General features: G+C 44.5%; 1 protein-coding gene across 1 annotated transcript in view; it reads left to right on the top strand.

The window, feature by feature from the left end:
* The first annotated feature begins 221 nt into the window (after positions 1-221).
* Positions 222-15,208, top strand: part of RASEF (RAS and EF-hand domain containing) — an 84,064-nt gene continuing 69,077 nt past the window's right edge. The window contains exon 1 of the mRNA XM_035024378.1: positions 222-647. Within this exon, the coding sequence (XP_034880269.1) occupies positions 247-647 (401 nt within the window). The 5' untranslated portion in view covers positions 222-246. The remainder of the gene's footprint in view (positions 648-15,208) is intronic.

The raw sequence follows: 15,208 nt of genomic DNA, 5'->3' as shown, positions 1-15,208 counted from the left end.
TCAGAGCCGGACTCCCGGGCCCGGCGGGGGCCGCGCGCCGGACCAGCGTCGGAGCGCCCCGCCCCCGGCGGGCGCCCCGCCCCGCCCGGACATTCCTGCAAGTGGCCGAACCCGCCGGACGAGGCCAGCTCGTCGCGGCTCCCGGCGGCAGCAGGTGGCCCCGGACTTCCCGCCGTCGCCGCTGCCCCGGCGGGCCGCGCGCGCCGTCGCGCTCCAGAGCCGTCCGGGCTAGGCTCGCCGGACAGGATGGAGGCGGACGGGGACCGGGAGGAGCTGTCCCACCTGCGCGCGGTCTTCGCCGCCTGCGACGCGAACCGCTCGGGGCGCCTGGAGCGCGAGGAGTTCGGCGCGCTGTGCGCGGAGCTGCGCGTGCGGCCGGCCGACGCCGAGGCCGTGTTCCAGCGGCTAGACGCTGACCGCGACGGTGCCATCACCTTCCAGGAGTTTGCGCGCGGCTTCAGTGGGTTCCGCCGCGGGGGGCGGTGCCGAGGCTGGGCTCCCCGGGACCCCGCGCCCGCCTCAGCGGACAGCGAAGAGGACGAGGGCGACGGGGACGCGCTGGCAGCCCCCTGGGGTCGGGCGAGTCCCGGCCAGGCTTGGCAGGACTTCCAGGCGCGACTTGGAGACGAGGCCAAATTCATCCCCAGGTGCGTGTGTGGGTTGGAGGGCGGGAGGTGAGGATGGGGTTATCTGCCCTCCCCGGTGCGCTGCCATCTCCCTCTTAACCCGCGGAGTGGGCAGACCCGCTGGACCCTACTTTTCTTTGTGAGTTGCTTTTCTCCGTCCACGGACTCTATTCCAAGAGGAGATCCCCTAGAGTTGAAGAAAGGGAGTGCGTTCAGAGTCAGGGTTTGGGGAGAAAGTTTCACTTGCTCATTTCTGAGCCCTGCAAAGGTCACTTTGTTAATTACCTGGGCCACAGTGAAATCCGCAGCGTCCAGAGTTGGTTCCCGGACAAGAGTTTAGGAGCGCTCCCCACATCTCATCGCACCTTCTCCCAAGGCCCCCTGGCTGCACCCCGGAGCTACGAGTGACCGATTGCCAAACTGGCGTCCTTCATATGTAGTAGTTCTTGTATTTGTTGTTTTCCTACAACACAGAAGACAAAACATGTTGGGCATTTATATTGCTGGACTTATGTATTCATTGATGCCTACCTACTACGTACTAGGCATTTTACAGAGTTCGTTCATTTAATTTTTGCAACAGCCCTGGGAGGTGGATTTTCTTCTCTGATTGATGGAGAAACTTAGACCCAGAAATTTAGACCTTTAAGACATTAAGGAACTTGACTGGTTAATGAAAGAGCAGGGATTTGATCCCATATGTTGTTGAACTGAAAAACTTGCTTTTTATACAATGGAATAAAATGATAACATTATACAATAAATTCTCTACTCTCTGGCTCAGACAGAAATGATACCAAGTTACTAAGTTAATTCTCAGGGGGAAAGGGAATGCCCGCAGGGGCAGAGCACGGAGAGAAAGATGCTCAGGTTTTATTCAAGAGTAATCTGCATCTGTCCTCGCCTTCCTGTCATGGTATGTCTTGAACTGCTATTTTCACTTCTTCCTCAGGCACTCCAAAATGTTAATGCTATAAAATGTATTTCTGCTCTTGGTTTGGATTATGATTGAAAGCCTATGGAGCTCTGGCTGTCATTATTAAGAACTGAAAGGTATCATTTTGGCTGGCAGCTTGCATATCTTAGTCATAAGACTCAGAAAAGCAAATAGCCCTAGAGGGTGAGTGGTCTTGCACACCCATTCACAGCTTGGACCCGCTGGCCTGGGAGTCCCACTTCCTCCTCTGCCCAGCTCCTCCCTCCAGTTGAGAGAGTAAGGCATGGAGAGTGACTCACTGCAAGTATGAGACGGATGGTGTAGAGAAAGTGGGTGTGATACCCATCTTTTCTATTATTTACAAATGAGTTAAAATACAACGTCTCTACCAGGGAAGTAGAAAAATGTAAGCATCGCTATAAACTATACTCTTGGAATTATCTTTTATCTCTAACTTGGTTTGGGTCCAGCTAATTATAAAAGGTAACAATTTTAAGAGTCAGGAAAGGTGAACCCCCACCATGGTTTACACCCACACCCACACACAGATCTACTTTTCACAGTTGTCAAGTCTCAGCAACAAATATTTGACACTTAACCTTGAAATGATTAGGATGGTCTTCTTAGTATCAGTATAGAAACCAGGATTTAATGTTACTGGTGATACTGTTATTATCATGATGCCTTTCCAAACTCTTCAAAGTTTATTAAATTTAATGGGCACCAGTGTCACCTGGTAGACTTGTGTTTTAAGTCACACCCCCTTGTGATTGGAGATTAACAAGTACAATATTTGCCTTCCTGTGCTTGTTCAAGTGGAAAAGAACTAAACTGAGTTGCTTCATCTGATTGTTACCATGGCAGCCGGTAACTGTTTTTGGTAAATTCGATTGCTTCTATTCCACTTCCTCATACAGCTGTTCACCTTCCCTTCCTCTCATCCAAATGTGGTAAAAATCTTTTGTCATCGATAAGGCCGTTGGCATTATTTCAGTCAAATTAGTTCTATAGACGTTATTGAGTGCTTATTTTGTGCCAGATGCTGTTGTAGGTCCTCCCCTAGGTCCCTGGGGACAAAGAGAAGGCTGAGATGTAGTTCATGCCCTCAGGAAGTTTATAGTGTGGGTGAACCATTTCTCAAAAATTTCATCAAAGAACATTTAAAGGCAAGAGGGTTATTTGCAAGAAATTCCATATAGAGTGGACATAGCCCAACAGACTACTGCAACCAGGAGCTGTCTTTGGTCATATATTTGTTCCTTTTACTCCATGATATATCGGGGCTTATTTTAATATAAAACATTATACTTTCCTCCAGTGGGAAAATTGTTTCTCTAGGAAAGTGTGCCATTTTATCTGGTGGCTTTGTTATTCATCTGACACACCATCTTAACCCTGGTGGCTTCTTGTCCCATGCTTATGTAGGGGGTTTTCATGTTCAGGTTGAGAAGATCAGGTATCAGATATAAGAATGTTTGGCTCCTGATCCCAGGGTCCTGGGATCGAGGCCTGCACCAGGCTCCCTGCTCTGTGGGAAGCCTTCTTATCCTCCCCCCCAACCCCCCTGCTTATGTTCCCTCTTTCACTGTGTCTCTCTCTGTCAAATAAATAAATAAAATCTTTAAAAAAAAAAAAAGAATGTTTGGCTTCTATAAGGCAAAATGTGGTGGTGTTGACAGAATTTCCATTTGTAAGACCATTCAAGCTCCTGGTATAAAAATATTAAGCAAGTTTGGGTTAAACTCCCCAGTCATCAATATTGTGATCTTAGAGAAGAAATAAGGTTGCACCGTGAAAGGATGAAAATGGTCTCTGGGATGTGTGTCAGCTCACTCTCAAGTTGGTTTTTTCTTGGAAGATTGAAAGACTCCTTCTCCTAAAGGGGAATGTCCCCAGTAGTCAAGTGACCTGTTAGCCTGTGCTGGGCAGGTGAAAATCATCTACAGGGTCAGGATGGCCATCACCACTTCCCAGTGAACTGGAATTAGGTCAGCCAACAGGTGAAACCAGAATGGGCAAGGTGATGTGGTTCTAGAAGAGAATTCAGGAAGGAAGATTGTACAGGGCCAAGAACACTCCATGAAATAGGGAGAAAATGTTGGGTGAGAGATAGAGAACAGACTTGTAATAACGTAGTCGGGCCAATTTCTTGTGCCAGGGGTGTTATGAGAGAGAGTTTTGTACCTAGTAGGTACTTAATAAACGTGCTCAGTAAATGTTTGCAAAATGAACAGAATAAACTGGTGTTCTTTCATTCCTTGATTCATATACTGAGAATTTAGTTGATGTCATGTGCATTTTCTTTTTGTTTTGTTGATACTCTCTCTCTCTTTCTCTCTCTTTTTTTAATGTTCTGGTATGAGCTGGTCATGGTGTTCCAAGATTGGCAAGGAGAGGGAAACAGGGTGTATGTGTGTGTGTGTGTGTGTGTGTGTGTGTGTGTGAACATTTGACCAGGGGTAGTGGGATGGCAGAACTCTCTCCTCTAGATGGACCTGAAACTTTTCAGTTTTCTCAGCTCCATTTGTTGCAATTTTAAGTGTTATTTGTGAATTGATTTCACTTTGATAAATCAACTTAGAACCGGATGTTTTCACAGACAGAAACGTGAGGATCCAGCTGATACCAGCACCGCAGTGGATTTGTGCGTGGGTATGGGTACTGCCACAGTGGCCAGATCAGGGACCGAGCCAGGGTGGTGCTTGTAATGTAATAGGCCTTAGTGTGATTGGTGACCTGCCAGGCAGGGCTAGGCTGCCATTGTTGTTCAGACACCGAAATCCATCCCGTGTGGTCAGCTGTTTCTCATAGTTTCTGATCTTCCTACATACACACTGTTGAAGGGGAGGCTTTTATTTTGATCATTTAGAAACCATAAATTTAATTGAGAAGAACCCAAACTACCGACTTGTGAGCTGTATATGGATTGTCAAAAACAGAGTTCTTTAGCATATCCGTATAACTGTAGCGATGATTAGGAAAATCAAGAGAAAGAGATCAATGGCTGAACACCAATCCTACTTAAGGAGGACATTTTTAAAACATGTACCTACAAGTAGGCAGAAGGATAGTTTCCACACTGGTCAGGGTTTGTTTTACATTTCCCCTTCTTGGGTTCCACGTTAGCCCTTTCCAGTCTGATCGCCTTCTTTCCTAATAACGTGGTTGCTTCACGCACCCCCTTCTCTTCCATAATGTGCTTCATAAGATGGGAGGGCAGAGAGTAGATGGAGGCAAAGAAACATAAACTCAGAGAGAGGGCTGGAGACAGGGAGCAGGAGAGGGGGACAGGTGAGGGGAAGGGAAAGACAGAGATCAACAGACAGATGGACAGATAGGATAGTGCCTCAGTTTCCCCTCTCTTTCCACCGAACGAGTTCATGGCCATGAGCCACCTTGAGATGGGAGAGGCAAATCAGCTCTTGCTCTATTTGATTTTAGCTCTTCAAAATCCTCAGAATGTGAGCATCTTGGTGCTTTGGATGGTGTTGGTAGTATTTGAAGATACGTTTTTCACTCACGTGGTCAGGAATATTATCTGGTGTTCATCCAAGGAGATGAAGACTTATTCCAGCCTTGAGGCGTGACAGTGGGTTGGACCCCAGTCCTGGAAGAGATTAAGGGTGTTTTTGCCATTTTTGATTAAGGGTGGTATTTACTTCTGGCCCTGGCTTTGGGATCTATCAGTGTTCTGACCACAGTCTTTGCAGAATTCTCTGCTTTTTCTGGGTTCAGAAGTGGAGTCTTTATAGATATTTATTTTCTAACTGTTGTTGGTCTGTTGCTTTTCCTTTTTTCCTCTTTAGTATACCCTCTATTGTAATTCTGTGTGTTATTACCCTGCTGCTAAATGGGAGAAACCTGTCTGTTGAGAAAACCACAGCTCTGCCTTGAATCTTGTGAGCCTTGCTCCTGGGCTTTGTAGGAGTCTGCATGGCTTGGCTTTTATGGGCTCTCCTTGCTGGTGGTCCCTCCTGGTTTTGATCTTTGAATTTTATGGTAATGATTTCATTTTGGCCTCCCGGCCCCAGAAACATGTTATGGCCATCCTGTCCTTGGAGGATATCTGTCTGGCCAGATGGTTAGAGGCCCTGTGCAGACTGTGAAATCTCACTGATTGTTCAGTGCTTTGTTCTCAGGTTTTGATGAGAGATTATTTATCCTGCGCTTATGGTGTGGACACAAAGAAAAAGGCTTAAAATGGGGTGTCCTTGGTACCCTCCAGGTACAATAGACTATTCTTTTAGCTTATCTTTTAACCTGAAGTTTTGATTGACTCCTCTCCGAAATCACTGTTCAAATTCATGGTCATACTATTCCTGTCACTTTGAGCATGGAGAAATTTTTCCTGTTTCTTCATTTCTGCCTGGGTTACATCATCTTACTTCATTTGAAAAATGGAAGTAGCTGCATCGCACTGATCTGCCTTGAATGGAGGTTTGGAGGCTGACAGCAGAAATGAGTCCCTGTAGGTGATGAGAAAGAGATTCAAATGCCTGGGTTTTTTCCTCCTAAAATGGTGTATACAGTATACATTCTTGCTTCATGGGTAACTTGCTTAGGTAGCTCCCCATTGCAGTATGTAGTTGGAAGCAAGAAATGGGAAGAGATTCCTCATCATGAGTATTTAGGCTCCTTCTATCTGATGCTATTAGTCTTATATCAGGTTGTAAAATGGAAAGCAAACACTATTTTCCACAGGGAAGTTGTCATGGGGGAATATATGTATGACACATGATTTCCTTAGAATTAGTTCCTCAAAAAAGAATTCCATTGCTTTAACTTGTAAATATTTGGGATTTCCCAAATTATAATTGCTTTTGTCAGAGCAGTTATAAAAGCAGAATAGTGAATTTTAACCCTTAAGGACTTTGTATGTCTTATAAAAAGATCTACAGATGCAGTAGCTCAAACATGTTTCTTTTATTCACTCAATGTGCCTGCCAGTGTCCTAGGCACTAGAGAGACTTTGTAGACTTGACCCTGACCTCCAAGGAGCGTACTGTCTCACTTTCTTAAGTATGTAGGAGTTTCTGATACTTGAAGGACCTGGGATTGCAGTATAATCAATGAAAAACTACCTCCTGGTGTATACCCCCAGGCTGTGGACATTTCATGTCAAGAGTGTTTCTCAGATCAGGAGACACAGACCTTTCAGGATCTTTACATGAATACTTGGGAATCTTAGAAGACTGAACATTTTTGTTTTCATTTTGATGAAATATAATACAAACGAATGTGTGCACATTTGGACTCACCTGGATGACTCCTAGCTTACAGATTTGGCCACACCGTTTCAGAGCCTGCCTTTGTGGTTAAGATTGAGGAGCAGCTGCTTCATTCATTGTTACGGGCGATGAGGAAGGCAGAACAGTAGATGGATGATCTGCTCGTGGAGAGTCGCTGACAACGCAGCGTGTTGGGTGGTCTGTGGTCTCAGTAGAAAGTGACGGGAGGGTGGGGCTTTGGTCACATCAGTGTGGCCCCGAAGGGCCACTCGCAAGCTGCACTACCATAGTGAGGTGGGTGATGGCGATTTTGTTTCAGAGTAGATGAATGTTACTAATTCTGATTTCATTGATTCTGCAAATATGTTGGCCTTCTAAATGTTTTGGTGCTATAAGAAGTTTTTCTCTGGTTTATGTTTGTTCATGGTTAAGCAACATGGTATAAACAATATTTACATCAACTCTGGAACCCAAAGGAGACATTTTAAAGTAAAGTCTGCATGTTAATCAAGCATGAGATAGACTGTTCTAAAAGAATTTGAAATTCTCAAAAACAATACAGGATTGGAAACGTTAGTTTATTTTTCATTGCGTATCAGTCTTGTCTGTGTCACTTGGGGGCATAATTCTGTGAAAGAAGTTCATCGTAAATTGCTACCAGTCTTGTCATTTATCCACAGAAGAAACTCTTCTTGCCTTTTGTATATCTGTCCGTCCTTCCTGCCTCTCTTCTCCTTACCTTCCTTCCTCCCTCCTTCCTTGCTTCTTTCCTTCAAATAATATGTTTCATATCCACATGTCCCCCAGGACTGCACTAGGCACCAGGTGTTTTAAAACAGAACCCTGTCAGAAATCAAAGTTTCTTGGCCAGTTTATCTCTACCCAGGGGTGACAGCATCAGTGAGGATAGAGAGTGGGAAGAATCATGGGTGGATAGTCTGGGTCCAGCTCTTGCCGGTGGTCAGAAATCAAGCAGATGAACTAAATTCAGAGTTTCCTCTTGTCTTCGATGCAGAAGTCATGTCCTTCTAGCTCCTGTGGTGGTGCTGTAGTTCCAGGGAGAGACTCTGGGCACCTGTCAGATGACCTCCAGGTTCCTTTCTCTTACCATCCCGTGGGATGTGACTCACGTAATGGAGGGAGGCTCACAAAGTCAGAGGCTCTGGGGCAGGGTGGTTAACATTGACCTGGTGGAGGAGAGTCTGGGCCCAGTACCAGCCTCCACTTTACCTGGGAGGATGGAGTTACTATCATGCTGGATGATAGGCCCAGTGCTGTCAGTGATGCCAACTTATAAAAAAGGGTGAAAAATTCAGATTTTAAGTGGAAATTGCTGTTTTGCATCCTCTGTGAAGGTCAAAGCATGGAGGTGGGAAAGGTACCATTTCCAGTGTGCATGCCTTGTTTCCTACCTGTGAGTGTGCCCTGGTAAATTCAAGTGTCAGGTATAGTTTCACTTTGAAGATCCATGTTGATGTGAGCATGTGATTGCATGGTACCCTAAATTAGGACTTTAATTGTCCTACTTCTGCTTGCAAGTTGGTACGTAGTATTTTTTGACCCAAAGATAGTCTCTCTTTACTCCTTTTTTTTGCTCTTGGATATTATTGTACTTTTCAGAGTTACCTTGTTCAGGCTCAACAGATGTTGCTGTACAATATTATGTGGCCCTCCTTGGGGAAGGAGGGCTGAGTTCTGAATGCACTGGGATGTCCAAAACCCCTTTGACCCTGATGTCTGTCTTTCTCTTTGTTTGAAGCTGGAATAATTTTTTTTTTAAGATTTTTTATTTATTTGACAGAGAGAGACACAGAGAGAGAGGGAACACAAGCAGGGGGAGGGGGAGAGGGAGAAGCAGGCCTCCCGCAGAGCAGGGAGCCCGACGTGGGGCTCGATCCCAGGACCCTGAGATCACGACCCGAGCCGAAGGCAGACGCCTAACGACTGAGCCACCCAGGCGCCCCTGAAGCTGGAATAATTTTTAAGACATGTCACAGTTTTTAAGCATGTCATAATTTTTAAGACTTGTAACAAAATCTATCTGAATGGAATGACTTCTGATTGTAAATGAAGGAATGTAGTTACAAGAGGTACCACGGTGGTATTTTCTTTCATTGTTGGAATACTTTGTTCTTCAGGCAAAACATTTTTCACAGGGATGAGAAGATGCTCAACATCACTAATCATCAGGGAAGTACAAATCAAAACCCCAATGAGATATCATCTCATACCTGTTGGGATGGCTATTATAAAAAAAACCCAGAAAGTAACACATCCTAGTGAGCATGGAGAAATGGAACCCTGGTGCACTGTTGGTGGGCACATAAAATGGTGCAGCCACTGTGGAAAACAGTATGGAGGTTTCTCAGAAAGTTAGAAGTAGAACTACTCTATGATTCAGTAGTCCCACTTCTGGGTATGTATCCAAGAGAATTGATTGAAATCAGGATCTTGAAGAGATTATCTGTATTCCCATGGTCATTGTAGCATTATTCACCATAGTCAAGAGGTGGAAACAATCTAAGTGCCCATTGGCAGATGACTGGATGAAGAAAAGTATATATATACAATGGAATATCATTCAGCTTTAAAAAATAAGGAATTCCTACAATAGGCAACACCATGGATGAACCTTGAAGAATTACACTAAGCGAAATAAGCTAGTCACAGAAGGACAAATACTGCATGATTCTACTTACATAAAGTATCCTTAGTAGTCAAACTCTTGGAAGGAGAAAATAGAATGGTAGGTGTAGGGGCAAAGGGAGGGGAAAATGGGGAGATGCTGTTTGCTGGGTATAGCGTCTCAGTCGTTCAAGATGAAAAAATCCTGGAGATTTGCTTTACAATAATGTCAGCAATAAGGTCCTGTAAAAATTTTATTAAGAAGATAGAGTTCATGTATATTTCTCACCACAAGAAAAAAACCTATAGAATTAGGAATTTTTTTAGAGAGATGAGAAATTTGAGAAGGTACCAAACCTCTGTGTCTTAGTTTTTGTCTTTTGTTTTGAGTAGTCCCAAATACAAGCTTTGCCCCTTTGATGTACTCTTACCTGTTGTTTCTAGGTGAGCAAGCAGAAACACTTGAGATAATGACACATTCTTTTATTTATTTATTTAAACGATTTTATTTATTTGAGAGAAAGAGCATGAGCAGCGGGGAGGAGCGGCAGGCTGAGGGAGAAGTAGGCCCCCCTTGGAGCGGGGAGCCCGATGTGGGACTCGATCCCAGGATCCTGGGATCATGACCTGAGCTGAAGGCAGACGCTTAACTGGCTGAGCCACCCAGGCACTTCAAGATAATGACACATTTTACGGGCAAACACCGCCCCCCCCACTGACCACCACACACACACACCAAGGGCAACCACTCCCTTCAATTTCAATTTTTTAAAATTTAGTTTGGGGACATATTATGAGATGTTCAGCCAAGAAACCCCATTGTGATTATTTACAATGATAAAATTATGGAGCATGTTCAAGTGGCCATTTGGTTATAGTGATATCTTTGATCAAGAATGTCTTTTAAATGTCTGGATATAAAGCAAAAAAGTGCAAGTGAGTTATTCGGAAACCTGAGTGCAGGGATGAAAGGGTCCCCTGCTGTCAGCGGTAGAGGGGCTCACTGAGGTTGCGGCACCCGCTGGCCGTTGCATCGCTCGATGGGACAGTCACTTCGTAATTGTTGCCTCCGTAGAACAGAGTCACAGTCTGCTCTGGGCTGGGGTGGAAGAATTCCAGAACAGTCACCTGGCATTTGCTTGGAAAATCCATGTTTGAGGACGTTCGTATGTTATGTTTTCTGACAGAAATGCTATAAACCAGTGTTAGTGTGTGTGATGCGAAATATTTTTCTTCTCCTCCTCGGGGATACATGGCATAGCACATACATCTGGCAGGTAGGGTTCGCTTGGGGGTGTTAACGAATGAATTACAGTGCAGGGATTCCTGCTCCAACATGGTGCATGCATTCCAGAAAAATGTAATATTCTGCAAACACACGGGACGTATGGAAAAAGGAAAAAAAGGGATGGGGCCGACCACTCAGTATCGTACACACTTGTAACCAGAACACTCAAAAAAACCCAGTAACAATCCTAATAAGGTACTAGGACAATAAAAAAAAGTCATGTTAGAGTCTTAATTGACACAGAAATACAACAGTCCAGGAATACCTGTAGAGAGTATTAAAAAATGAAAATCTAGGATTTTGTAGGTTATTTTTTTGGAAGATGGATGGAGGAAGCTTGATGGAGGGACGTATATAGGTTGTGGCTGCTGAGTCATAAGGCCAAGGACAAAATGCATAAAGCTCTGAGAGAACCAAGACAAAGCACGTGGATAGTCTGTGCCAAGAGGAAGGCCCCGGGCTCAGTGTCCCATGCTGTATTCGCCTGCAACCTGCTGCGAAGCTTTGGGGGTGGACTTGCCTTTGGTGGCTGTTACTTGGGGCGGGGGGAGGGGGAGGCACAGCATTAATATGCTGGGAAACACAACTTCTACTTTAGCATAGCTCACCTATTGACCTAGGGAATGAGCTAATTAATGCTATAGGAACACAATTGTGGCGGAGCAGTCCTAGTCTTGAGTACAGATTCATGAGGGTCTAGAGCAAGGCACAAAGCCATGCATGACCCTGAGTGAGGCTGGTTTCATGTGGATAGATTTGGAGGCTTTGTACTGGTCTAAAGGGATAATGCATTGCCTTGCTGCTAATAGATATCAGTGAATAAGCTGTCTCCAGGCCAGTAAAAATCTGTCAGTCCGCAAAAGTCTGCAGATCTTTCAGACAGGTTGTTACAATCCTAATGAGCCCTGGTGACAATTAAAATATTACGATCTAGCTAAGCGTTTGGGGCCTTAAAAAGTGACCTACTCCGTCGAACGACACTTAAAGTTCTTACTCAGCAACTGAAAAGTAATTCAGTTCTTACTGAATTCAATTTATTCAACTGAATAAGTTGAATAATTTATTTAACTCTTTTAGGCAGAGCTAGCTTATATATGCTGTGAAGCTGGTACATTTTTGTGTGTGTTTTTAGCCCCAGAGTGCAGTGATTTAAACCACCGTATTATTTAGGGTTCCCTAGAGAAACAGAAACAATAATGTGTGTGTGTGTGTGTGTGTGAGAGAGAGAGAGAGAGAGAGAGAGAGAGAGAGAAACTTATTTTAGGGAATTGACTCATTGATTGTGGATGCAGGCGAGTCCCAGCTCTGCAGGGGGGTAGACCAGGAGGCTGGAGACCAGGGAAGAGTGAGTGTGGCAGCTGGAGTGTGAAGGCAGTCTCGTGGCAGAATGCCTTCTTCCTTGGTGGAGGTCAGTTTTTATCATACTGTCTTCAGTTAATGAGATGAGGCGTGCCCACATTATGGAGGGTAATGTGCTTTACTCAGAGTCTACTGATTTAAATGCTAGTCTCATTTACAAAATACCTTCACAGCAGTATGCAGACATATATGACCAAGTACTTGAGTACAGTAGCCTCGCCAAGTCAACACGTAAAATGAACCACAGCCACTAAGAAACTTTTTCGGATATTCTCAGTTTTTGAGATTCCCTGTGTCTTGGGAATCAGTTTTGAAAAGATCAGAGAGCATTTTTTTAAATGCTTCTAGGTTGTAAAATATGTACCAAAAAAACTTTCAGATATTTATTTGAATCTAGAAAGATCCCTGTACATATGTTATGTTCCTCCTGTACCCCTTCCAAATGCCTGAACACTCCAAAACAGCATACCACATTTCTGTGGCGACTTGCTTGCCCTACTTAATGTTCATGGCTCTAAGATACCCCCTGGGAGAAATGGGCTTATTTTTCTTTTCTTTTTTTTTTTTTTAAAGATTTATTCATTCATTTTATTTTATTTTATTTTTAAAGATTTTATTTATTTATTTGAGAGAGAGAATGAGAGAGAGAGAGAGCATGAGAGGGGGGAGGGTCAGAGGGAGAAGCAGACTCCCTGCCGAGCAGGGAGCCCGATGCGGGACTCGATCCCGGGACTCCAGGATCATGACCTGAGCCGAAGGCAGTCGCTTAACCAACTGAGCCACCCAGGCGCCCCTATTCATTTTAGAGAGAGCGAGAGAGAGTGTGTGCATGAGCGGGAGGAGGGACATAGTGGGTGAGTGGGGAGCCTGACTCGGGGCTCAGTCCCAAGACTCTCAGATCATGACCTGAGCTGAAACCAAGAGTCGGACGCTTAACCCACTGAGCCATCCAGGTGCCCCCAAATGGGCTTATTTTTCAAGTTCATCTCTACCCCTCCATCCTTACCCTGCAGTCCCACTCTCTATCACAGTATCTCTAAGTCTGAACTGAGCAGCTGACGAAAGAGGCATTTTGGATTGAAGCAGCCTGCGCCCTGCGGCAAGCCATGCCAACATTCCACGCTACTGCCCGTGCTCGAGCAAACCATCCGCGTGCTTGCTCACTTCTCTCTTCCTTCTCCTTCTCCCTTTTTCCCACCTTCCCTCCTGCAAATGCTGTGGGAAAGACATTATGCCAGGAAGCCCAAAGGCTGAAGTTTTAATGAGAAACAGTATGAAATTCCTTAGAGTAGGGACACATTTTTACTCTAGTGTCTCCAACTACTAGTTTTGGTCTCTGAGTTGGTAGTTGCTAACAGGGATGCAATTTGAGAGGCATAGGGAAGCTCAGATGTGTTCCACCGGATAGAGGTCCTAAAATTCAGCCATAAGAAAGCCGATGGTTCCACACTCATATTCCCAGGACAAGGCATTTTTCAGTTCCTAAGAATTCAGCAGACACTGCTTTTAAATCCCATCTTTTCTCAGGCTTTGCTACTCAAGGGCCTCAGACTTCAGCATTGGCAGCACCTGGCAGTGGTTCTAGAACTGTGGACTTCTGAGCCCCACCATAAACCTGTGGAAGGACCTGCATTTTAACAAGGTCCCTGGGTGATTTGTGCGGTATTTAAGTCCGCCAGGGAAATGAGAAATGAGTATGGGATGTGGCCACATTGGGTTGTGAGTTGCTTATAAAAAGAAAAGACCCAGAAAGAGCATGTTGAAGAGGTAGAAGGTAGAAAAGATGAACTTCACGTACTCCAGAATTCTGCCTTGGGTTGCCTCTGGTTGCCTGAAATCTGAATTTTGAAGTGTTTGTGACTGAATTGACCCTGAAGATAAGTAATTGATACTTCACCGGGGATATGGTATATTTTGTGAATGTATTCTTCAAAGGCAGACAGGCATACAGCATAGTGCACAGAGCTTAAGTGCACACACCTTGCTGAATCTTCCCCGATGGAACACCCCCATAATTGGCATCCAGATCAAGAAACAGAACGTTTTACCACATTTGCAGAAGCCCTCAGTGCTCCCTTCTAATCCCTGTTGCCCCCACCCACAGGTTAGTCATTATCCTTTGCCTATTTTTTTTTTTTTTTTTAAACTTACATACAGGGGCTCAAACAGTGTATTTACCCTCCTGTCCTCCTCAAACAGTGTATTTACCCCCATGAGCTTGGAGTTGTACATCTGTCATTTGCATTGCTGTAGGGCATACCTCTGTGTGAAGATACGACAATTACTACTAATGGTCATTTGGGAAATTTCTGCTTTGTGGCTGTTACCGCTGTAATGAGCAGTCTGTCACATGTCTTTTGGTAAGCGTATGGATACATACAATGCATTGCTTTGAATAACTTCAAAATAATTTAAGATTTCCTTGCTAACTCACAGTCATCATCGTGAAGCTTTCATTCTGGGCTGTAGTATAGCAATATCCCCAGGATTTGTGGAGATAGTCATTCAGCTTGTCTTTTTGAGTTCCTGTATACGTTTTCTGTTCTTGCTGTCAATCTGGCAGGTTATACTTCATCATTGTCAGTTCTTCCTTCCTTCTTGGTTACCTTCGTCTGCTAAAGATTCAGAAAGCACATGATCACATATATTAGAATGACGTTTTCAAACCCCTGTTTGAATGCTGGTTATTCCTGTACTGAGCAGGGGTGTCTCAGAGGCTGGTTTTCATTCTTTCTTGGCTTTCAACCTTCTTTTGGATTCTTCTTGGTGCCAGATCCCCAAGTTTTAGGTGGCTGGGGCACTGCCGCCATTTTGAATTATCATTATTTTTTGCAGTCTTACTAATTTTTATTCCTATGTTAATTCCTTTCGCCCTCTGTTCATTTTGCAAGTTCCTCAAAGTAGACATGATAGTTCTAAATTATCTTTGTAGAAATTACGCCATTTAGATAAGCACGAACATTTATTTACCTTGTTATGAATACATGTGAGAAGTAGGTGTTTAGCCAAGAGCGGGCGTGGGCTGATGCTTGGATGAACCCATGAGAGTCTGGCAAGGTGTGGGCTTACACCTGTGTCATGGGGCCCCAGCCCAGCAGATGGTCACTGAAATTATTTGGAATGTTCTTTTCTATGAGTCTTGGGG

The sequence above is a fragment of the Mirounga leonina genome, unplaced genomic scaffold (genome assembly GCF_011800145.1).
Source record: "Mirounga leonina isolate KUSES-001 unplaced genomic scaffold, KU_Mleo_1.0 Mir_179, whole genome shotgun sequence".
In the NCBI taxonomy this organism is placed as follows: domain Eukaryota; kingdom Metazoa; phylum Chordata; class Mammalia; order Carnivora; family Phocidae; genus Mirounga; species Mirounga leonina.
The sequence above is the reverse complement of the archived record's forward strand: the minus strand, read 5'-3'. Positions and strand labels throughout refer to the sequence as shown.